Source organism: Palaemon carinicauda, unplaced genomic scaffold (assembly GCF_036898095.1).
Source record: "Palaemon carinicauda isolate YSFRI2023 unplaced genomic scaffold, ASM3689809v2 scaffold2, whole genome shotgun sequence".
NCBI lineage: Eukaryota > Metazoa > Arthropoda > Malacostraca > Decapoda > Palaemonidae > Palaemon > Palaemon carinicauda.
Genome location: NW_027169589.1, coordinates 1225856 through 1252080, shown reverse-complemented (window position 1 = coordinate 1252080; position 26225 = coordinate 1225856). Strand labels below are relative to the sequence as shown.

General features: G+C 40.1%; 1 protein-coding gene across 3 annotated transcripts in view; it reads right to left on the bottom strand.

The window, feature by feature from the left end:
* Positions 1 to 26225, bottom strand: part of LOC137635933 (rac GTPase-activating protein 1-like) — a 159291-nt gene that overhangs the window by 25783 nt on the left and 107283 nt on the right. For all 3 annotated transcript variants that reach the window (XR_011042822.1, XM_068368380.1, XM_068368381.1), the window contains exon 10: positions 12239 to 12385. Coding sequence is in view for 2 of the 3 variants with exons in the window: in XM_068368380.1 (XP_068224481.1) it covers positions 12239 to 12385 (147 nt within the window). In the remaining variant the exon portion in view is untranslated. The remainder of the gene's footprint in view (positions 1 to 12238; positions 12386 to 26225) is intronic.

Sequence of the window (26225 nt, the reverse complement as noted above, 5' to 3'; positions counted from 1 at the left end):
TTGTGACATTCTTGCTTGCAACGGCTTGTATATAAGCATGTTATCTATTTAACAAAATTTTACTTGCATTCACCTCGCCTCTACGTTAGCACCTACCTACCACCTTGCACACCTGTAAACGTGTTATAGAACATGTTCTTTTTGGTGACTCAGAGTATAAGAATATTTCTGTAATACATAAAAAATGATTAAAGCATATTCTAATTTTCTTCATGATGAAAGAGGGTTGAGTAAAGATGTTGGTGATATTAGTAGACTGCAATAGCCTATAAGCCCCGACTGGAAATGTAGGTTTATACCATTAATAAAGATGTCACTTAGGCTGAAAAGCTTATTTGTTAAGAGAATTGGTGGATAGGATGTTCTAAACATTTCATATTGTAGACCCAAATGGTATTTTTCCTTTGTTTTTTTTATAAAGACAGCAGATTTCTTAGCTCCGAAGTTATCTGTTATTTTGCGAAAGTTAGCAAAAAAGAGGATTTTTTAGCACTTACTGGAGAATTGGTAATGTTACTCCACTGTGTAAATGCGTTTGTGGTAGCTCATGCCCTACTCATTACCGTCCAATTTCCATAATTCCCATATTACTTAGTTTTTGAACGTCTTATTGGCAAAACGTCTTAATAGGTTTGCTGAAGGTGATCATCTGTTTCCTAGGCCTTGGAGCATGTGATGCCCTTCTTACAAACTCCAATGCTGTACAGAAATCCCTTGACTGTGGTCAGGAAGTTTGCATGATTAGCCTTGCTTTTGGTGCTGCCTTTGACTGTGTTAATCATGAGGCCCTTGTTTTCAAACTTAAACAGTTGGGAGTGAGTGGGTCGTTTCTTAGCATCATTATTGAATTACTAAGTAACAGATCGCAAAGAGTTGTTGTTGATGGGCACCATAGTGAGTATAGGAATGTGATATCTGGTGTTCCTCAGGGTAGTGTTCTTGGCCCATTACTTTTCATACTATATACACATACGTGGTTTGGTCTAGAAAACAAGCTTGTTGCATATGCAGATGATGCTACTCTCTTTGCATCAATTCCATCTCCTGAATGTAGATCTGGGGTTGGTGAATCCCTTAAAAGAGATCTAGCTAAAATTACTGCATGGTGCAAATTATGGGGTATGAAGTTGTATCCTAACAAAACTCAAAGTATGATTGTAAGTAGGTCAAGGACGGTGGCTCCTCAACATCTAGATCTCAGCATTGATAATATTTCTTTAATTTTGTATGACAAAATTTTAGGTGTGACTCTCGACAGCAAATTTACTTTTGAGAAACACATTGGATCTCTGTCTTCTTCAATTGCAAAAAAAAAAAAATGGCTTACTGAGAATGTCTTTCAAGATTTTTGGTGATCAATCTATTCAGAAGAAGTATTTTAATTCTTTCATTTTACCTTGCTTTGAGTACTGTTCACCTGTCTGGTCTTCTGCTGCTGATTCTCACTTAATTTGTTGGACAGGAACTTACGGTCTATTGAATTTTTTATTCCTGATCTAGATATTAATCTCTAGCACCGTTTTCAATTAGTTCATTATGCATGTTGCATAAGATTGTTTACAATTCTGACCATCCCTTACATTCAGATCTTCCCGGACAGTTCCATCCTGTTCATAATACTAGGCAGGCAGTCAATTCTAATAGTCAGGCCTTCTCCATCATGAGGCTCAATACTACACAGCACAAGGAGTCCCCGGGTTACGACAGTCCCGACTTACACTGTTTCGAGGTTACGAACGCGCCCTATAAAAATGTAAAAAATAATATTAAGCGTCGTTCCGTCTTACATCGTTAAGGACATAAGCGACACGAACAATTGCGAACTAGTTTCTAGCGTGCAGCGGATGAATATGGAGTTTTTATGATAAAACAAAGTTTTATGAATACTTACCTGGCAGTTATATATATATAGCTGAGTCTCTGACTGCGGCAGAATTTAATCGAAAATCGCGGCAACCGCCTAGTGGTGGTTGTGTGGTTAGATGGTTAACAACCCTTACAGGGTGGTACTTGGAATCATTCCCATTTTCTGTTCCTCAGATTATCTTTGCCCGACCTGTCTCCTGAGGGGAGGTGGGTGGGCTTTAAAATATATATATAACTGCCATGTAAGTATTCATAAAACTTTGTTTTATCATAAAAACTCCATTTTTATGAATAGAACTTACCTGGCAGTTATATATATATAGCTGATTCACACATTTGGAGGAGGGAAACAGACAGAAAAAACATAGTTGGGGAAACAACAAAAGAGTTGTAGGAGAACAAACACCTTGATTCCTTACCTGCTAAGGTAGCTGACTTCAAAGGTAACTGCCTCTAGAGTCGCTTTCCCTTAGGAGTGTTCAGCCAGGAGTAGACCTGCTACGCTGCAAACAACTCAATCGAGTCTGTCAAAGGGGTAGGACCAACAACTTGACTAGACTTCAGAAAACTACCTTCCCATATAAAAAACCTGCAACCTTACTAAAGCTAACCATCTAATCTTGCAGAAATAGATATAAACTATCTATCTGGACTGAGGGAACCGTACCACAGGACGAGGACCTTAGACAACCATAAAAAAAAAACACAAACCCATACACAAGTACATAAACTAAGGTTGAGTGGGGGTAGTAACTCCTTTGCCTAATACAGAAGCCGCAGCTACGTATGGGCCCAAGGTATAACACTTGTCACAGTCCACTCTTACCTCTCTGAGGTAATGAGAAGCGAAGACAGAGTTGCTCCTCCAGTTAAGCAGATCATGGACGCAACGTCCATGATCTGCTTAACTGACATATTTTTCCGGTATGCCAGCGAAGCAGCAATGGCCCTTACTTCGTGAGCCCGTACTTTTAACAGGGCGAAGTTTTCTTCCTCACAAAAGAGGTGGGCTTCCCTAATAGTTTCCCTCAGGAAAAAGGACAAAGCATTCTTTGACAGGGGTTTTTGAGGATCCTTCACTGAACACCATAAGGAGTTGGAAGCACCCCTCACGCTCTTAGTGTGGGCCAAATAAGCCTTGAGAGCCCTAACCGGGCAGAGGAGGCTTTCCTGTTCCTGACCTACTAGATTCGTGAGGTTAGGGACTTCAAAAGTCCTAGGCCAGGGTTTCGAAGGGTTCTCATTCTTGGCGAGAAAGTCGAACCTCAAGGAACAAACCGCTCCATTTAGGGTGAAGCCTACACGCTTCTCGATTGCCTGGACCTCGCTGATCCTCCTGGCAGTCGCTAGAGACAAAAGGAAGAGGGTTTTCTTAGTCACATCTCGCAGAGAAGCTTGCGAGATAGGCTCAAACTTCCTGGAGCACAAAAACTTAAGCACCACATCCAGGTTCCAAGAAGGGGGTCTTAAGTGCACCTGCTTTGTTGTCTCAAAGGACCTAATGAGGTCCTGCAAGTCCTTATTCTGAGATAACTCTAAGCCTCTATGCCTAAAGATGGTTGAGAGCATGCTCCTGTATCCTTTAATGGTAGATACAGCCAGCTTAGCATCCTGCCTGAGGTACAAAAGAAAGTCTGCAATCTGGCTCAGAGAGGTAGAGGACGAGGAAACCTTGCGCCTCCTGCACCAAGCTCTAAAGGTCTCCCACTCTGACTGGTAGACTCTTTGTGAAGAGATCCTCCTTGCCCTGGCAATAGCTTTCGCCGCTTGTGCCGAAAAGCCTCGAGATCTAACGAGCTTCTCGACAGTCTGAAGGCAGTCAGATTGAGAGCGAGGGGGTTTTGGTGAAATCTCTCGAAGTGGGGTTGTCTGAGAAGATCTGGACTTGTCGGGAGTCTTCTTGGAAAGTCCATCAGTAACCCTACCACTTCGGTGAACCCTTCCCTCGCAGGCCAGAATGGAGCCACTAGGGTCATTCGTCCCGAATCGAGGAGAGCGAACTTCCTGACAACCAGATTGATGATCTTGAACGGGGGAAAGGCATACATGTCCAGCCCCGTCCAATCCATCAAGAAGGCGTCCACTGCAACAGCTTCCTCGTCCGGGACTAGGGAGCAGTAGTTGGGGATCCTCTTGTTTAGACCGGAGGCGAAAAGGTCTATTACTGGTCTGCCCCACAACTTCCAGAGGCTCCGACAGACATGCGGGTTGAGAGTCCACTCTGTAGGAAGGACCGGTCCCCTCCTGCTGAGCATGTCTGCCCTGATATTTCTCTGCCCTTGAACAAACCTTGTCAACAGCTGGGTCTCGTTCTCGTTCGCCCAGAGGAGAAGCTCTCTCGCAGTTGAGAACAGGGAGAGGGAGTGAGTTCCCCCTTGCTTCCTTATGTACGCGAGAGCTGTGGTGTTGTCGGAATTGATCTCCACAGTCTTTCCCGAGACAGAGGTTTTGAAGGCCTTGAGCCCTAACAAAATGGCCATCAATTCCTTCCTGTTGATATGCCAACTGACCTGACTCCCTTCCCAAATATCTGAGACCTCTTTGTTCCCTAGTGTTGCTCCCCAGCCTGACTCTGACGCGTCTGAGAATAACACTAGGTCGGGGTTCTTCTTGAATAAGGAGATCCCTTTTCCCAACAGAGCTGGGTCCAGCCACCACATTAAAAGATCCTTGATCTCTGTTGGAATGGGAAAAGAAAAAGTGTCCTCCTGGATCTTTCTGTTCCAAACCTTTGCGAGGAAGTGTTGCAGAGGCCTTAGGTGCAGTCTCCCCAAAGGGACAAACTGCTCCAGGGAGGATAGAGTTCCCAGCAGACTCATCCACTCCTTCGCTGAGCATTCCTGCTTCCTCAAAAAGTCTTTGACTTTATCCAGGCACCTGGTCTGCCTCTCCTGGGAGGGAGAAGCCTGAAAAAGAACTGAATTCAGAACTATCCCCAAATAGAGAATAGTCTGATTCGGCTCGGTCTGAGACTTCCCCCAGTTGACAATGAGTCCCAGGTCCTGAGTGATCGTATAAGTTTTCATTAGGTCCTCCAGACATTTCTCTTTCGACTGTGACCGGATCACCCAGTCGTCTAGATAGAAGGAGACCCTTATCCCCTCCTGGTGTAACCAGCCTGCCACATTCGCCATAAGTCTGGTGAAGACTTGGGAAGCTGTGCTGAGACCGAAGCAAAGTGCCCTGAACTGGAAGCACTTGCCCTGGAACACAAACCTCAGATATCTCCTCGAAGACGGATGAATGGGGACGTGAAAATAAGCGTCCTGCAGGTCGAGAAAAAACCATCCAGTCTCCTGGACGAACTGCAGCCAGCACTGACTGAGTCGTCTCCATGGAGAACTTTGTTTTCTCCACGAAGGCGTTCAGAGAGCTGACATCTAGGACTGGTCTCCATCCACCCGAGTTCTTGGGAACCAGAAACAGGCGATTGTAAAAGCCTGGTGAGGCGAGGTCTTGAAGTGGCTCTATTGATCCCTTGACCAACATCTGGTCGACTAGCTCCAGAAGAGCCTCTCGTTTCCCCGCGTCGGTGTACTGAGCCACTAAGGCCAGGGGAGAGTCTGAGAGAGGTGGTTTCTTTAAAAAGGGGATCTTGTAACCTTCCTTGACGACTGAGAGGGACCAGGTGTCCGCCCCTCTCCTTTCCCAAGACTGCCAAAAACGAGACAGTCTTGCCCCTACTGGTGTCTGGAGGACTTCCATCTCATTTTTTGGACCGGGGCCTAAACGCACCCCTGCTGGTCCTTGGCCCTGACTCTTGTCTTCTCCCCCTAAAATCCGCTCTCGAGGAGATCCTGCCCCGAAAGGGCTGTTGAAACTACTTCTCCTCCTTCTTCAGAGGAGCAGGAGCAACAGGTAAGGTCTTTCTAGCCGACCGAGACAAAAAGTCCTGACTAGCCTTCTGAGCCAGAGAAAGGGAGATATCTCTGACCAGAGCTTCAGGAAAAAGATGACGAGAAAAAGGGGCGTAAAGCAGCTCCGACTTCTGGGCAACAGTCACAGATCTAGAGGTGAAGGAGCACAAAAGGGCCCTCTTCTTCAAGACCCCTGCTGAGAAAAGGGAAGCCAATTCATTAGCTTCATCCCTTAGAGCTTTGTCCATGCAGGACATGATACTCGTCAGGTCCTTCGTGTCCTCCAGGAGTTCAGACTTCCTGGCCAGAGTCCCGAGAGACCAGTCCAGGAAGCTGAAAACCTCGAAAACCCTGAAAATTCCCTTGACGAGGTGATCAAGCTCCGACATGGACCACATCACCTTGGCAGAGTTTAAAGCATGCCTTCTTGCCGAGTCCACAAGAGCCGAGAAGTCACCTTGGGAGGAGGAAGGCACTCCTAACCCCAAAGGTTCCCCTGTCTCATACCACATACCGGCCTTGGAAGCGAGCCGGGACGGTGGAAAAGAAAAGGTGGTCTTGACAGCTTGTCTCCGTTCCTTCATCCAATCATCCACTTTAGCGAGAGCTTTCCTGGCCGAAATTGAAAGTTTCATTTTGATGAAGGCCGAAGACTTAGTAGCTTTCTTCCTGGTAAATTGAGACTGAGGAGAACGAGGGGCCGAAGGTTGAAATTCCTCCCCATAAAGTTCCAAAAGAGAGCGAGAAAGAACCTTGTAATCGCTAGAAGAGTGGGCAGGTTTTTCTTCCTCTTCCGAAATATCTTCGAGGTCCTGCTCAAGGATAACATCTCGAAGAGTTGGGCTGCCAGCAGTCTGGCAGCGAGAGCTGTTTGAATCCTGGCGCCGAGCGCCGCTAACATCCAGTCGGCGAGAGGCGGTATCGTCACGATGACGAGCAGTGGTATCGTCACAATGACGAGAGGCAGTATCGTCACAATGACGAGAAACGGAAGCGTCCTGAAGATGCAGGCTGCCGTCGCCTTGAAAATGCAGACTGCATTCATCCTGTTTCCTAAGAAACGAGGCAGTAACGTCCAGGCGTTTCTAAAACGGAATCGTCACGGCGCCGAGAACGAGAGGCAGTATCGTCCTGGCGGCGGGAGGGGGGGGAAGGAAATTCCTGGCAGCGTGTCGATGAAGAGGGTGTACGTTGTCGTACGGCCGACGAAGTGTGCAGAGGTTTCTTGGAAGAGATACTAAAATCTCTCTTAGAAGATCTCTTAACAGGCAAAGAGACGTCCTTACGTCTGACGGACTGAGAAGGGTGGCTGAAAGCTTTAACTAACGATGAAAGTTGTTCCTGCATAACAACCATGAAAGCTTTAGCAACCTCCGCTGGCTCTCGCGGTGCCGAAGACGGCAGTTGTCGTACGGCTTGACTGGGAGCGCTGCCAGAAGAAGCAGGGAGTCTAGCAGGATTAACTGGGCTAAGGACTCTCTGTTTCGCCCTTTTAACAGGAACATCGAAATCGTCTTCCGAAGGATCAGGGTCTCTGCTACTCAAACCGGGAGATGGAGAGCGAGACTGCACGTCCCGGTTCCACCCTCTCTTCATTGGTCTTGATTCGTAACGCCAATTACGTCTGGGAGAACGATCAGGCGAAGACACAAACGTATCCGACACGCCTTTCCTACGGCGGTCAAGAGCAGCCTGGGAGATCGCAACAGGACTGTCTGAGGCGACGACTGACCGAGGATAAGCACCTCTCACCCCCTTTCGGCTTTCGACGTACCTTCTCCCTTGGTCCTGGGAGCTTGGTAGAGGTCTAGACCTAAGGGTATGACAGATTCGATCAGTCGCCACCTCCACTGCACTTTCACAAGCACTAATTTCACCAACACCCTTACCTTTAAAGGCCTCCAACTGTGCTTTAATGGCCTCCAATTCAGCAGCTAATTTAGCATACCCAGGGTCATCCGTAGGCACAGGTCCTGTAGAAGGGGCAGGAGTCACTACATTTGGGGAAGGAATACCTTCCAAAGGGGTTACAAGCAAAGGCTCACTAGCAGACTTTGACTTTGATTTAGCTCTTCTAACTCTATCAATCTCGAGTTTGCGCACATAGCGCTGCATAGCTAACCAATCATTATCACTTAAAACCTCGCATTCCTTGCACTTATTATCTAAAGCACATTCAAACCCCCTGCAACCCATACAGATAGTGTGAGGGTCAACCGAAAGTTTCGGCAACCTCACCTTGCAAATATCATTCGCACAAACACGATAATGAATTTTCTCACTCATGATAATAAAGGAAAAAAGACAAAAAACAAAAACAACACGATTGCCAAATCCCAACACAGTGTACTTCACCAAAAACGAAGTCCAAAAAGGCGATGAAGGGAAAGCGATCCGAAAAACTCTGAAAGGCGGACCAACGATGTTGTCGATCCGGCCGGCAGAGATAATCTGAGGAACAGAAAATGGGAATGATTCCAGTACCACCCTGTAAGGGTTGTTAACCATCTAACCACACAACCACCACAAGGCGGTTGCCGCGATTTTCGATTAAATTCTGCCGCAGTCAGAGACTCAGCTATATATATATAACTGCCAGGTAAGTTCTATTCATAAAAACGCTTTGTTGTGCTGGTGGGCGAGGAAGACGGCGTCAGTCGCGTCACTTAGTTTCAGTGATACGCCATTTTGGTTGTGTACACCGGTTATCTCTCATGTGTTTGATTGTTTTTTTTAACTTTTTGCCCTTCGTTAGTGCTCCAAAGCGTAAGGCAGATTCTTCTGATGGTAGTGAATCAAAGAAAATAAAGGCCATTACCATGGAAGTGAAATTAGACATAATCAAGCGATCTAAAAACAGTGAAACGCCAACAAACATTGGCTGGTCGCTTGACCTTAGTCGTTCGACTATGGCTACCATTCGTAAGGATAAAGAGCGCATCGTTGAACAAGTGAAAGGATCTGCTCCTATGAAATCAACAATGATACCCAAGCAGCGTAGTGGTTTGATTATTGAAATGGAAAGATTATTGGTGCTTTGGTTGGAAGATCAAAATTAACAGCGTATTTCGGTGAGCCTTATGATGATTCAGAAGGCGAAAAGATTGTTTGAAGAGTTGAAAAAAGAAAGGGCGGAAGAAAGCGAAAGTGAAGAGTTTTTGGCTGGTAAGAATAAGGTAAAGAATTTTCTCTTTTTTTATCATTTATTTTAATTCATGTGGTAAGAAATTTTTTTCTCTTTTTCTAATACTTTTTTTTATGTCATTTGTTACATTTTATTATAGTACAATACTTTACAGTACAGTACAGTATGTATAGAGTAATTTATGGAGCTTTTGAAGAATAGCGGTCCCATACGAACCTGGGACCTTTATTCTTCAAAAGGATAAAATGGGACCCGCATTGTTAAAAAGGGATTTAGGGAAGAACAACTGCCGAAGAAATCAAGCAACATGATGGGTGGTCAACCTAACCTAACCTTTTTGATTCTTTTTGTTTTGAAATTTCAAAACAATATTTCTGCAATTAATTACAACTGATTTGATTATGTATACAATAAACGGGGTGAATGTATGATAGCGGCCACCTGTATGTATTTTCATGTTGAACTTGTAATACGGTAGTGTAAGGGGGGTCGCACCTTTAAATAAGTAGGTAAGGACACAGCTTGTAGGTTAGGTTAGGGGGGAAAGTTTAGATTAGTTGATGACTATTTTTAAGCGTGTGAGGAACTGGCCGCTGATACACAAAGGCTCCCATCAAACTGTTGCTTTTAATTCTCCATACTTAATAGTTGTTTCATTTTTCTCGTTATATTCACTGGGTCCCAACTGGGGCCTTTAATATTCATGAGGCCCAAACTGGGACCCCTATTCTTCAAAAGGTCCAAAATGGCACCGCTATTCTCGTAAAACCCTCTTGATGGGACTGAGAGCACTTCAAAATTACAATCATACTCACTTCAATCATAGTGGCAGGCACACTAGACAGAGACTGAGTCTTATCTCTAAATAAACTGGCCCACCCATGGAATCTGAGAGCCAAATTTGACCGAAGAATATTTCTGCATGCCGCTACTGGAATACTAACACTCCCTTGAGCCAAACATTATTGGCTAGTTGGCAAGACTATCACAGCTCCCACAATTGATCTTGAAAAAAAAAATCCTATCCCAGCAATGGTATCACTTCCTAAAAATCTAGAGTGAAAAGGGTAAGAGTTTGGACAGCAAGATTGGAGAGTTGATAAAATATGGACGTTGAAGTAATAATAAGCATGGAAAAAGTATGAGAAAAATTTAGAGTTAAACTGAGGAAAAAATTATTCCCCAGTTTAAGAGCCCTCTTGCCCATCACATGGCTTCAACAAAAAAATTATACTATATTCAAGCCAAAGGACTACATCAAGGCATTCTCTCCTTGGGAGGGAAAGATGTTTTGAATAAGTTACGAAACTATAAAGAGGATTGTTATTCATACATGCGATACTCTCGAAAACAATAGCTTTAGATCAGATCAGAATCATTAGCGAAAATAAGTCCGTAACTGTTGATTGTTAACCCTTTTACCCCCAGGCTCTTTGGAAATTTCCAACCCTTAACCCCCAGGGGGTTATTTTTTCCCCAGCACATTTTGCAGTATATATTTTTTAAATTGCTCTAACAGCCTTAATTTTTGTCATAGAGAGGTCAGGCTGGTCTCATTATCTTGGAAAATGCCTGAATTTTTTCAAAAAATTATCAAAAATATGAAAAAAAAAAAATTTTATAGGATTTTTTTGCAAGGACGTACCGGTACGTCCATGGGGGTAAAGGGATGGGTTTTGTGAAACGTACCAGTACGTCCTTTTGGGGGAAAAGGGTTAAAATGCACTGGAATGGAAATCAAAAGTATAAAAATGCTTCAAAATGAGGTGCAATGAACTTTTAAAAAAAAAAACCCTGATATTTTAGAATGTGATAATGTTGTCTGCTAAACTAGTGGTAAGCTGATGAAACCGAAGGCTGTGTTCAAAGCTCTAGCATACAATAGAAAATGGGATTTATGTAGAGTATAAATTTATTTTGTCATTTAATAATTAGTTTTTAAGGAGAGAGAGAGAGAGAGAGAGAGAGAGAGAGAGAGAGAGAGAGAGAGAGAGAGAGAGAGAGAGAGAGAGAGAGAGAGAGAGAGAGAAAGAGATTGATTTAAAGTTTTCTGGCATCCTAACATCTAAGGTAACTGACGCTGATATTTATTCTATATAAAAATTAAAAGAATATTCAATTAAAACCATATAAGTTAAGATGTCATTATAGAAGTTAAATATTTTTCAGAAGACCTGCTTCTGAAATAAATCTAAAAATGCCACTAGCATAGTAGGACACATCATGTCCAAGAATCTTGGCAAGGATGAACCTGCTATCTTCACCTCGAGCCTCAAACAGACATCTATTTCTCAAGTTATTATAATAGGGGCATTCGGTCAACAAATGCCTCACTGTTAGAGGTACCAAACAGTCGTCGCAATACGGTTGGTGTTGGGCCTTCAGAAGCAACTCGTGTGTGTGTGTTGTCTGGTGATGAAATCGAATGCAGTGTATTTGCTTCTTTCTTTTGCGGAGATAATTTCAAGACTTGCTCACCACAATTCACAATGCATTGATCTTAATTTCAATTGTAAACTCAGGTTTTTTACAGTACCGTTAAAGGTGACTGGTTTCAGTTCCGGTTCCATCAGAATAGATGCTCACCAGAACGTCAGCTGGGCAAGCCCAACCCCCCACTGTGGTGCCCTACCACAGCAGTAGCCTCCCAAGTAAACAGCTTAAACTCACGATCCTGGGCGGGGATCAATCTCTTGCCATGCGAACGCTAGGCAAACACGTTACCACTGTACTAGCATGGTTATCTATTTCAGGTAAAATACGGTTCATTAGTTAAATTATGAATAAAGTTTGGGACTTGGGGTCTACATTTCATAGCCTTACCATGCATTCTTATGGGAAAAACCTGTTTCAAATCAGCAACTATGGCATATGCCCATTTTCATAAAATAATTAACCCTTTTACCCCCAGGATATTTGGAAATTTCCAACCCTTAACCCCCAGGGGTTATTTTTTTTCAAGCACATTTTGCAGTATATTTTTTTTAAATTGCTCTAACAGCCTTAATTTTCATCATAGAGAGGTCAGGTTGGTCTCATTCTTTTGGAAAATGCCTGAAGTTTCTCAAAAAATTATAAAAAATATGAAAAAAAAAAAAATGTAAATAGCAGTTATTTGCAAGGACGTACCGGTACGTCCATGGGGGTAAAGGGATGAGTTTTGTGAAACGTACCAGTACGTCCATGGGGGTAAAAGGATGAGTTTTGTGAAACGTACCAGTACGTCCTTTGGGGGTAAAAGGGTTAATTGAGGATATCAAGAGTTGACTATATAAATTTACATATAAAAAATTAAACAATCCACGATGTAATGAGAGCGCAATTAAGTGAACTGTAATATGGTGAGGGACTACTGTGTGATCCAACATACCTTCAGTTCTTTCACTTCCTTCTCCGACCCTGAAACACGATAAATCCCTACTTCGCTTAGTCCGCGGTTTTCAACTTCATTGCAGCAATGAACGACAAGAGCTGGTACCATAGGTGGTATATGTGGGGTGTAATCAGCAATAGTTCCCTGAAAATAAGAATATTTATGATTATTCTTGGTTACTGGAATTTGCTACTATCAAAATTATAAAACAAATACATATACCAAAGGCACTTCCCCCAATTTTGGGGGGTAGCCGACATCAAACAAATGAGAAAAAAGGGGACGTCATCCCCGAGTGTCGTAAGAGGCGACTAAAAGGGACGGGACGAGGGGGCTGGGAACCCCCTCTCCTGTATTTATAATCCTGTGAGACATCAGCAAATAAAACAAATAGTCATCTAAAACTAAAACAAATAATAGAAAATAAACATCAATGGCAAACTAGGTTACATCCAAGTTGAAATTAGTATGTTTCAAACTTGACCCTAAACACTTTCATCATTGTCAAGGTCTTTACCAAAGCTTGAACACTTTCAATCGGTCTAAAACTACCATATGATAGACAAGATACTGAAAAAACTACACGTACTTCTTTACTTAACCCTTTTACTCCCAGGCTATTAGGAACTTTCCAACCCTTAACCCCCAGGGGTTAATTTTTTTCAAGCACATTTTGCAGTATATTTTTTTTTTTCAAATTGCTCTAACAGCCTTAATTTTCGTCATAGAGAGGCCAGGTTGGTTTCATTCTCTTGGAAAATGCCTGAAGTTTCTCAGAAAATTATCAAAAATATACAAAAAAAAAAAAAATGTAAATAGCAGTTTTTTGCAAGGACGTACCGATACGTCCATGGGGGTAAAGGGATGAGTTTTGTGAAACGTACCAGTACGTCCTTTGGGGGTAAAAGGGTTAAGACATGCTCTTTTATTGATATTTAAGAGTTACTTCAGTCTGTGACAGAGCACATCACTTGAGACCATATTTCTTACTAATTGTACAGTGAACCCTCGCTACTTCGCGGTTCGACAATCGCGGATTCACCACTTCGCGGGGTTTTCCCATAACCCATATATATATACACATATCGCGGATTTTCCGGAAAATTCGAAAATACCGCGAAATCTGAAGATAACCAAATACGATATTTTGTTACCTGTAATTCCATTAATACTGTAATTAGTAATATCTGCTCTTACTGATTGTTCATTGCATTACATATGATATATAATTCAGCACAGAAAGAAATAAAACACGAAAAGAGAATGTGATCATACGATAATTCAGTACGTAGTAAAATTAAATCGAACATGAAACGCAAATCAGATGCAGTCATACCATATTAGAATGGTGTGTACTGTAATGGATGTGCTTCTTTTCCATGAATCTTTTGTATGTATACGTACGTAGTACAGTACTGCATCCAATAATATTCTTTGTTGCAAAAATCACATTTCGAATACTGTAAGCGTACGAGAGAGAGAGAGAGAGAGAGAGAGAGAGAGAGAGAGAGAGAGAGAGAGAGAGAGAGAGAGAGGCGTAAAATAGCGTACAGTACGTAAATTTTTATTATTATTGTTGTTGTTGTTAATAAAATTATTATTGTTATTATTATTAATCATTATTATTATTATTATTACTGTACAGTATTATTATCATTATTTATTATTATTACGGTACTGTATTGTACTTAATCTACGTACGTTCAGTATGCGCGGGGGCATCTTCTATGAGTAACCAACGCGCCATAGTACTAAGACGGGTTGTGATTGGTTCAAGCGCTGATAGATGACGAATCAAAACTCAAGTTTTGTTATCTAGCCTGTGATTGGTGTGTTGCCCGCATCTTCTACCCGCAGCATCAAAGTTCTCGCGGGGCTGCATCGTTCACTTTCTCTTTCCGCGTATTGCTGAGTAGACGTTCTTAAGTTTGTGAAGTTTAATCTGTGCTGTGTGCGACTGTTTTAAGTTGAACTTTTTGTTGAACTTTCTGTTACAATGCCTCCCAAGCGTTCTGCTTCTAGTAAGGCTGGTAGTGAGCCTAAACGCCACCGAAGAATGATGACGATAGCTGAGAAGGTTACGCTTCTCGACATGTTAAAAGATGGTAGAAGTTACGCGGCCGCCGGCCGCCATTTTGGCATCAACGAATCCACCGTTCGCTACATCAAGAAGGACGAGGCGAACATTAGAAAGACTGCTGCAATCACCTTTAGCAGATCAGCGAAGCGAGTCGTTACAACGCGTAATAAAACGATCGTACGCATGGAAGGTGCTTTAGCTGTGTGGATTGCCGACTGCCGGAAGAAGAACATAGCGTTGGATACGAACACCATCCAAACAAAGGCTTTGAGCTTATATGAGAATTTTGCTGCAAAGGAACCTAAAGAGGACGACGGCAACCATGCTGAAGATGATGATGATGCAGATGATCCTCAACCAGGGACATCCACTGATTCCCAGCCTCAGAAACGTTTTTCCGCAAGCAAAGGATGGTTCGCGAAGTTTCAGAAACGCTTCGCCCTGAAAAGCGTTTCCCTGCATGGGGAGTCTGCTTCCGCTGACACTGCCGCTGCTGAAACTTACGTGAACCAGACTTTCAAGAACATTATCGCTGAAGGTGGATACAAGCCGGAACAAGTCTTTAATATGGATGAAACCGGCTTGTTTTGGAAGAGAATGCCGTCGCGAACTTTCCTGTTCAAAGAGGAAGCCAAAGCCTCTGGCTTTAAGGCATTCAAGGATCGCGTTACCCTCGTGATGTGTGGCAATGCTGCTGGATTTTTGTTAAAGCCGGGGCTTATTTATAAGTCGAAAAATCCTCGCGCTTTGAAAAATAAAAATAAGAATCTCCTTCCCGTGTACTGGATGCATAATCAAAAAGCATGGATTACGAAGATGCTGACCTCCAACTGGTTCCACCAGTGTTTCATCCCGCACGTCCATGAATATCTCTTAGAGAAGGGCTTGCCATTCAAGATCCTTCTCCTTATGGATAACGCTGGTGGACACGCAACTGACCTGTCGCGTGAGGGCGTTCAGGTTGAGTTCCTGCCACCCAACACCACGTCATTAATTCAACCAATGGACCAGGGGGTTATCAGGGCGTTCAAGGCCCTCTACACGAAGAATACCTTGGCGGACCTCGTTGCGTGTGGATGCTGCCCAAGATGACGAGGATGAAGACTTCAACTTGAAGGCGTACTGGCGGCAGTACACCATAGCCACGTGCCTGCAGAATATTCAAAAGGCACTTCAAGAGATGAAACCTGCAACCGTAAATGCGAGCTGGAAGAAGCTGTGGCCCGATATTGTTTACGACGACAAGGGATTTACTCCGTCGGAAATCCAACACTCTGCAATACGGAAATCTGTGCAGTTGGCTGCCATAATTGGGGGTGACGGGTTTGGCGACATGACGACTGAAGACGTCGACGAGTTGTTGGACTGCCATTCCCAGCCCCTAACTGACGCAGACCTCGAAGACCTGACGAAATCGGCAAGTGAGGAAGAGAGTGAGGGTACCCAGGAAGAGACCCAAGAAAATGTCGAAGAAACGGGCTTAACATTAGAACGGCTTGCCAAGTTCTGCAACCATATGAAGGAGGCGAAAGAAATGTTACAAGAGTGGGACGAGGATATGGTTCGCTCGATGCAATTCTGCAACAAGGTTGATGACATCACGACTCCCTACAGGATGCTCTTGGATCGAAAAAAGAAGCAGTGGCAACAACTTCCGATCACAATGTTTTTTCAGCCTCGCAAAAAAGAGCCAGTTCCTCCTGCTAGTACGCCTTCGGAAGAAATTGAAGAAGTTGAAGAGGTGTCCCAGGAAAAGACACCTCCGTCTGAAGAGACGTAAAATACTATCATTGACTGCACAGTAGAACACATCATCAGCTTCATCATCATCATTTCTACTGTGCAGCAAATTCATCGCCATAGTCATTCAAGTTTTTCTTGAACTTCTTTCGTGGTGAGTACAGTAACAATCTTTATTTTTTACTTTAACCAGTTTTATAGTTTAGTAATGTACGTACTGTATGCATTAAGTTAAAGGGAAGGTTTTAAAAGTCTACATGTTGTAACCTATCATATTTTTTTTGTTTAAAATTTACATTTACGTACGTAAAACAATCTCTCTCTCTCTCTCTCTCTCTCTCTCTCTCTCTCTCTCTCTCTCTCTCTCTCTCGTAAATTGTTTTCCTGCTTTGCTACGTACAAGTACTGTATAATTTATATTTGTAAGGTAACATATTTTGTAAATGCTTTTACTGTAAATACTGTATGTACTGTATCATTATTTATCACTATCATCATGCGCGTTAAATGCCTTGTTTGTTCTGAGCGTGGTTGTTTACTGAGCGTACACGCCGTCGTTTCAGGCGGCGTCATAAAGAAAAAGATTTCATTTGGAAGTCCTAAGAAAAATACGTAAACTAAAACATTGGTAATAAAAAAATCAACATACAGTACTGTATAATCAATATAATCGATGCAAAAACTAACCTATACGTACATATATGTGTACACTAAATGAGTTTGTTTCTTCATTATGATCAGAGATGAACGTAAACAAAACATTGGTTGCCATTTTTTATCGTGCTTTTTAGGTGTTTAGGAAACACATGATATAAAATCGCCTTTAATATTTGTGCCTGTTTTAGTTTAGGGTGCTGTAGTACATGCATTAAGTGTTCTGTACATTAAAGGGTGGTTTGTTAACAGTACTACGTACAAGGGAAGGTTTTAAAAGTCCGAATATACATGTTAAATAAATAGGTAAATATGCTGTCACTACTTCGCGGATTTTCACCTATCGCGCCCGCGTCTGGAACCTATCTACCGCGATAAACGAGGGTTCACTGTATTTGCTATATCCTGAGTTTCATATTCTTGGGGGTTAAAGGGCTGCGTGGTTTCCAAGGATTTTCATATGAAAGGCTAGAACAGGGAATACAATACAACCTGATTACCAAAGAAATATTGTCTTCCCTGCCCTAACCCAGCGCATTAGTATCAACGTGCTAAGCACAAACTCAGTTTGTATAGGGGAGACCAGCAAGTTCAGGCTCATTTGAATTTGCCATAACACCTTAGTAGCTATAAGCTGTCTACTATGCGCGACGTCATGCATGACATCCCAGAAAGGAACCATCCTCCCAGTCGTAGTCAGCGTACGTACATCACAACAAACCTTCAACCGCCATCACCGTCAGTCGTTGGATGTGTAACAATCGTATCTTTGTGTGATCAAATGACCTTAAAAGCATTATTGGGTTAAGTATCCACATTCAGGTTTTTTCCATACTTTTGTGGCTTAATTATCAGATATGAGCATGGTCTTAGTAATGTTAAATGAGGGGTTGTTTATCAAAAAGTTCCAATTATTACATTTTGTTAGGAAATATGAAGTATAGTTAGCTTTGGGTATTTACATATTAGCTAGGCTATCATAACCTCATTGGAGGACGTCTAGCTCAGTTAAGGAGCTACTACTACTACTACTACTACCACTATTACTACAATTACTATTATTATTATCAGCTAGGCTACAACCCTAGATGGAAAAGCTATAAGCCCAAGGGCTCCAACTGAGCAAAATAGCCAAGTGAGAAAAGGAAACACGGAAATAACATACAAGAGAAGTATTGAAAAAATTAAAATAAAACACTTTAAGAATAGTAACAATATTAAAATAGATATTTTGGTTTTGACACTTTCATTATTAATATTATTATTGATACCAGCTAAGCTACAACCCTACAATGCATTTCTGGCAAAAAAATAGTGTGTTTTTCTTTAATATCTCCTATACTAATTACTCTATCAGCATAGTACTTTGACAAAACACTTTTGAGACCTTCCCCTAATCTTTTATACTATAATGCAATTTCAAATCCCGTAAATTAAGGTGTTTAACCTTGGCCTAATAAAGCCTAAGCCAAGTGAATCGGGTAAGTAGGTAAAGCTATTCGAATAACTACACACCCCCAACCCTCCCTTCCCCTTCCCTCCCTCAGTCTTGACCCCCTCCTATCTCTCCAGTAACCCCCTTTCTCAGTCTCTTTGGTGACGCTTAAGCCGGCCATACACGCAGAGGACTGGCCGTACGGTTTATCCTCCTGGACTGGACCGGCGCACCTGTTCTGTGACAAACGCTCACTCAACTTTCCTGCTGTTCATTTTAATTTGTTGGACATGAACTTACGGTCTAATAAATTTCTTATTCCTGATCTAGATATCAATCTTTGGCACTGTCGTTCAATTAGTTCATGATGCATGTTGCATAAGATTTTTCATAATTCTGACCATCCTTTACATTCAGATCTTCCCGGACAGTTCCGTCCAGTTCGTAATACTAGGGATACAATTAGGTCTAAAAGTCAGGCCTTCTACATCATGAGGCTCAATACTAAACAGTATTCTAGACATTTTATTTCAGCTGTGACCAAGTTGTTGAATGACCCTCCTAATTGGGTGGTTGAATCAGTAGAACTTCAAAAACTCAAAGTTGCAGCAAAATTTTTTTTTGTTGAACAGGCTGACATAAGTCTTTTTATAGTTACTGTATAGGGATAAAGGTATTAAGTTGTATTTATTTACTGCTTCATATCATGCTACAGTAGATTTATGTTCTCCATTTCTTTCTTTAGTCCAAGTTATATTTCCCTGAAATAAAGGCGGTCTTTATGTCCTAGATTATCATTACTACTAACAAAGCTACAGCCTTAGATGGAAAAGCAGGATGCTATTAGCCCAAGGGCTCCAACAGGGAAAAATAACTTTACTATACTGTACTGCATTAGCAATGGGGGTCAATTCTGTGTTTACATAGAGTACTGTAATACATACATACATATACCAAGGCATTTCCCCCAATTTTGGGGGGTAGCCGACATCAACAAAAGAAACAAAACAAAAAAGGGGACCTCTACTCTCTACGTTCCTCCAGCCTAACAAGGGACTCAACCGAGTTCAGATGGTACTGCTAGGGTGCCACAGCCCACCCTCCCACCCTTCTGACTTATGTCAAAATTTAATATACAACAGAGTACGAAGAGATCTCCATCATAAAGCAAGAACCTACAGTACTATTATTACGATACTGTAGACAATTTGTGACTTGGAAATAGAAAACTTGAGATGTCGGCCAAAAGAGGACGTTGGATTAACAATGTATTGGCTCAACAACGGGGTTGTCAGAACATACTGTAACTACGTGAGTGAGTTCAAGTTATTCAAGAAAATTGGATTAAAATTTATCTATTGAGAATATTAGTTTGAATAGTGGAACTATTCTTAATAATCTAAACCTAGATAGCTTATTAAAGAATTACATCGAAGTTGCAAAGGAGGAAGTTTTGCCTTTTGAGTGTTTTTAGAAGGGGTATAGCCTTAGTTCTACAATGAAAATGTTGTGCTGATTATAGTAACAGGGATAGAGACAGAATCAAACTGCCTGAGAGCAAAGTTAGAAGCTTGTTCTCCTTCATAGCTATCCCCTTAGCTAGGTCAATTTTCAATTACTTCAGCTGAATACCTCTATTTTGATATAAACTAAGGTTAATAGGTGAATAGCATGAAGTCTAGCATAAGTAGACCTTTGCTTCGCTTTCATAATCCACCTTAGAGCTATAGGCTTAACACTAATTGCTCAAACTATCTTAATTTGTATCCACCTTGGAGCTATAGGCTTAACGCTAATTGCTCAAACTATCTTCATTTGTATCCACCTTGGAGCTATAGGCTTAACGCTAATTGCTCAAACTATCTTAATTTGTATCCACCTTGGAGCTATAGGCTTAACCACTGCCGTCTCAATACACAAGGCCTGGGCATGCCGACCGTGTGAGAGCTGTGACGTCATAGCCAGCGTCGGTTGATCCAAGCAGCTGCGCAGCAAGCGTTACGTTCAAACTCAGTCTGCAATCTGTCTTCATCCAAGCAATAGCCTCTGGCGATGCTCCCTTGGTGATTGGTATTTTACCCTCTAATATTGGATTTCATACTGGATATTATGCAAGGTAAGAGTTGTACATGGTTTACCTATTGAATTTACTGTAGTAATATAAAAATTTTGTGGTTTATAACTGCATTACCAGTCGGTTTATATACAAAAGCCGGTAATTCCAGCTTGGTATGTTTGAATATCTTGGGCAAATACCGTAAACTAAACTTATTGCATTGCTACTTCGCTTGTTATATAGTCATTGATAACAAGATCTGCTTTGAGAGGAACAGGATGTAAGGCAGTATTACACTGTAATGCAGTTTTAAACTGGGATGTGATAAAATTTTAAATTTACCGTTACTGTTTTGTATCTCGTGTGGCCGTACGAGAACGCTGCTCCTGTGATTTGTGTTTTATCTTCTAATATTTGATTTCATGCAGGGTATTATGCAAGGTAAAAGTTACACATAGTTTACTTATTGGATTTAAGGTAGTAAAATAAAAATGTGTTTTATAACTGCTTTACCGTTCGGTTTATATACAAAAGCCGGTAATTCCAGCTTGGTATGTTTGAATATCTTGGGCAAATACCGTAAACTAAACTTATTGCATTGCTACTTCGCTTGTTATATAGTCATTGATAACAAGATCTGCCTTGAGAGGAACAGGATGTAAGGCAGTATTACACTGTAATGCAGTTTTAAACTGGGATGTGATAAAATTTTAAATTTACTGTCACTGTTTTGTATCTCGTGTGGCCGTACGAGAACGCGACAGTGTTTTTGATAATATAAAGGCAAAAAGCATAGGCAACAAATTTCTTATCATAATTCAACTCAATGTATGTTGTTTGATCGGTTACTAGTATTTTAAAGTTTGGATGAGGAATGTTTTCTCAAAAATTATATAACAATAACATTATCTGCCATAAAATCAACAGGACGTAAGCAGGGTGACGAGATTCTGAAAATTTAAATAAGGGACGCCTAAATCAATGGCGTAAGGAAAATTTTTCCGTTGGGGGGGAGGCGGCGTTTAAAATGGCACTCTCGCAATTTTTGCGTATCTGACAGCAAATTGCAGCATAGAAAAATGCAATTTTGGACGATTTTCATAAGACCAATTGAAATTTTTACACAACGACTATCAACACCGGTAGGCCTACATTGTACATTTACCAAAAACATACTGACGATGTTGATTCTTTGCTATAAACTCAATCACAATATCTATCAAGTCAAGGCTATCGCTTTTCTAAGCATTCTGTGTTTTTTTTTTTTCTTACGATTTAGTATAGCTATAATTTGGTCGTCGGTTCCAATTTTATTGTTAAATCTTTAACGCCTTTCGTTTAATTGATATTTCACAGAAGACAATTATCTAATGTTTTAATTGATATTCAGCAATACTGCATTGGTTATAAATAAATCAAGGTTTCTAAAGTGCTTTTGTATTAGCAAAATAGACATACACACACGTATATGTATATATATATATATATATATATATATATATATATATATATATATATATATATATATATATAAATATATATATATATATATATATGTATATATATATATATATATATATATATATATGTATATATATATATATATATATATTGCTTAGGCCTGTTACTCACAATTCCTTGGTGGCGTTCATAACTGGAAGATAGCTTTTCTCCTGACGAACTGTCCTGCAGATAGTTTTCAGAATAACATCTAATTTTTGATGGAGCGTGTAAGCTTCACGAATTAGTCTGCTTTGAATATGACCTGACTTTCGTCGAGAACTAATGTCAATCTCACTGTAAAAAGTGGAAATGTAAACCAGCGAAACAGTGGAGGGCATGCAAGATCGGCCATGATCTGTGAAGCCTTGTGAAAAATAATTCATGTATTTAAAATTAATCGTAAATTTCATCTCTACATGTTCAAGAATCTAAAACTTTCATTTTTCAGTTTTTGTCAATTAGTTTTGGATTTTGCAAATATTTTGGCATCAACATTTTCATCATCATAGCCTATATATTAAAGTGTAATTCAATCAGCCAGTGTAGTCCCGAAGAATCGAAACTCGTGTCGACACCAAATAATATATAGAAAAACTTTAATGCAATATCCTGTTATTCTGAAAATTATCTGCCGGTGTAATGGTCTGCCCCCCCCCCCCCCCCCCCCCCCCCCCGCGTCCGAAATTCTCTACGGGGGAAATATGGCCCAGGATATATATCCCCCGGGGGAACTTTGTCCCAGGATTGAATTCCCCCTCCGGGCCAAGATTCCCCTTTTGCTTGGTGGAGGTAAACCTTTATTTTTTTTTTCGTTTGCCCTTGAAATAAATTCAATCGGATTTCATAGAAAAGCTGCACAAATTGCAACACAATGAAGGGTTACATTTAGGCAATAAATTGAGGTCACGGTTAGGTTAGAATTTACTCCCATCATATTCAACAAGTAAGACAAACATAATGGCCAACAACGGTTTTTTTTTTTCGAGCAAATGTACAGATGTGTGGTATATCTGGTCAAAGCTGTTGACACCATCCTTGGTGAAGTGTAAAAGCTAATAATCTCGGGTAACCCAACTGAATGGGTATCATCTTTCTCATGCATAGTGCTTCTTAGCATCAAGTGTACTTTCTTTTTATTTTTTAGCTGGACAGTACGAAAGAAGAGTAAGGTTTTCACTATATATATATATATATATATATATATATATATATATATATATATATATATATATATATATATATATTCCTCATATTTTGTTAAACTTACCGTTGATTATTTAATTCATCAAAATAGTTTCTCGGTAAGGGAAGGTGGGGGAGAAATGGCCGAGGGGGGGGGGGGGGGGGGGGGGGAAATAACAGCCCGGGCTGCTTTTCCCCGGGGGGAAATCGATCCTAGGCTATTTTTCCCGGGGGGAATTTCAGTCTGGGGGGGAATATTTCCTGCTACACTGCATTGGTTATAAAAGATAAAGGTTTCTAAAGTGTTTTTGTATCAGCAATATATATGTATGTATATACATTTATATATATATATATATATATATATATATATATATATATATATATATATATATATATATATATATATATATATATATATACAGTATATATAATATATATATATATATATATATATATATATATATATATATATACAGTATATATATACAGTATATATATATATATATATATATATATATATATATATATAATATATATATATATATGTGTGTGTGTGTGTGTGTGTGGATATGAATTATATTTATATCGATCCTAGGCTAATTTTCCCGGGGGGAATTTCAGTCTGGGGAGGAATATTTCCTGCTACACTGCATTGGTTATAAAAGATAAAGGTTTCTAAAGTGTTTTTGTATCAGCAATATATATGTATGTATATACATATATATATATATATATATATATATATATATATATATATATATATATATATATATATGTGTGTGTGTGTGTGTGTGTGTGTGGATATGAATTATATTTATATATATGTATGTATATACTGTGTGAGTATATAAATATATATATATATATATATATATATATATATATATATATATATATATATATATATATATATATATATATATATTTCTGATACAAAACACTTTAGAAACCTTTATCTTTTATAACCAATGCAGTAACCATCAAATAAAATATTGAATAATTGTCTCAAGTAAGCTAATGATAAATAGTAAGTAAAAACAGTATGTTTAGATAAGCGATAGCCCTGACTTGATCAACATTGCGATTGAGTTTATAGTAAAGAATCAACATCATCAGTATGTTTGGTTTAAATCAACCAAATAGGCCTACATACATATATGTTGCCACATTGGTCACCAGTGTGATAACAACTGTAGGTGCTAGAATGTGGGCTAACCTTTAGTAAAAAGATAACAGGTTGTATACAAGCACTTGCAAGCAGGAATGTCAAAAAAAAATCAAACAAACTAAGACATGATACAGCAAGCACAAACAGGTTGGTCTATTATCAGTGCAAGAAAGAGCGAAAGGTAAACCAAAAAAGTAATAACGTTGGAGGGTACGAGTGTGTATGAAACACATGCGATACAATACACATCTCCTTTGACATTGGAATAATGAAAAACCCAACTGACATCATCGTAGCTAAGGAGAATCTTAACTGAGGTGTCATGTTACAAACTTTAGTTCATGTCTTATCATCATCTTATAACATTTATCATTGATTTTTATTCTAGTAGGTTATTTCTTTCGAATGTGCATTATAGCCTGGTTATTCTTTTGATTTTGCATCTTCACTGTTGCCAATTTCGGAAGGCCGCATTTTCTTTACCTCGTATCTCACAAAAGTTCACTAGTATATGATATATTTTTTTTAAATATCAAAAATACGAGAAAAGGCGTCCCGGGGAGTGTTCATACGGGACACGGGATTAATGTCATAAATATGAAACAATCCTGTCAAATACAGACGTCTGGTCACCCTGGATGTTAAGCATTTTTGCACCGTAAGAAAACTGTAACTGGGATGTATGATCAAATTTTGAATTTACTGTCACTACTTTGTATCTCGTGTGGCCATACGAGAATGTGTCGGTGATTTATTAATATAAAGGCAAATATGATATGCAAAAAAAGGTCTTATCAATAATTTCTTGAAAATTATATTTGTGGAAAAAAAATATCATTAATATATTTTTGCAGATGCCAAGGTCATGCTGTGTGCCGGGATGTAAAAGTAATTATTCAAGATCAGATGTTTCTGCGTTCCGCTTCCCAAGGGATGAACAACGACGGCAGCTATGGATAAAAGCCATCCACAGAGAAGACTTTACACCTACCCCTAATACAATCGTGTGTGCAAAGCACTTCGAAGAAAGTTTCATCGTTACAGAAGACAGCATTACACGTCCTGATGGAACTGTGATCACCGCTAAGAGGGGGACGCCAACTCTGACCAAGGATGCATACCCGACTATCTTCCATAATCAACCAAAATACATGTCACAGAAAGTACCACCAGCTCGTAGGAATCCGCAGAAAACAAAAGACGAGGTACTTGAACGAGATGAATTAAAGTTTCAAACATGGATGGAAAATGACACTATAAATAGTTTCGATGAATTTGTTAAAAACTTTATTAATAGGCTTTCTAAGGATTGGTTGTTTGTTTTAAGAGAAGACTGTGTATCTTTCCTTAAAGTTAATTGTGAGGACCAACCAAAGCTAATTGTATCTTTTAAAGTGATGAAAGACTTGAAAGTTTTAGTATGGTACGAAAACACTGCTTTAAATTCTAACAAATTTAAATGGCTTTTAGGATCAGAAAACAAATGTGATCGGTGGTCAAAATTTGAAAATTTATTGAGTCACTTGAGTTCTAACCTTCAATCAGCTATTAGTGATGTTGACAGAGTGACCCAGTGTATTAAAGTTATTGAGGGGTTATTGGAAACTGAATCAGAAAATGACAAGTGTTCAAAGGGGGGAGTGTTATGGTTTTGTGCTGAACAGTTAAGCATGTTTTGTAAAGAAAAAGTTGCATACAGCTGTGATTTTTTGGTTTGGGCATATAGTGTCTATTTGTCAAGGCCATCACTGTACATACATCTACGTGACAGCAAGGTCCTTATTCTCCCTCATCCTGATTACCTAAGGAAGCTTAATGTATCTGGTGCAAAGTCTGTGTGTAATGGAAATTCACATGAGCTCTTTTTAAGGAAAAATTTTGCAACACTAAAAAGTGAAGAAAAAATTGTAAATGTGCTGCTTGATGAGATACATGTAAACAAAGGCCTCTCATATAAAGGAGGTAAAGTTTATGGTGCTTCTGTTAACTCTAGTGAACCTGCAACAACAGTTCAGGCTTTTATGATTTCATCAATCCTTTCGAAAAACAAACATGTTGCTGCTTTGTACCCAGTCTGTAATCTGACAGCACAGACACTTCTTGAGTTGACGCACAAAGTTTTGGCGTTCCTCCATGATATAGGATACATTGTCGTATCATTAA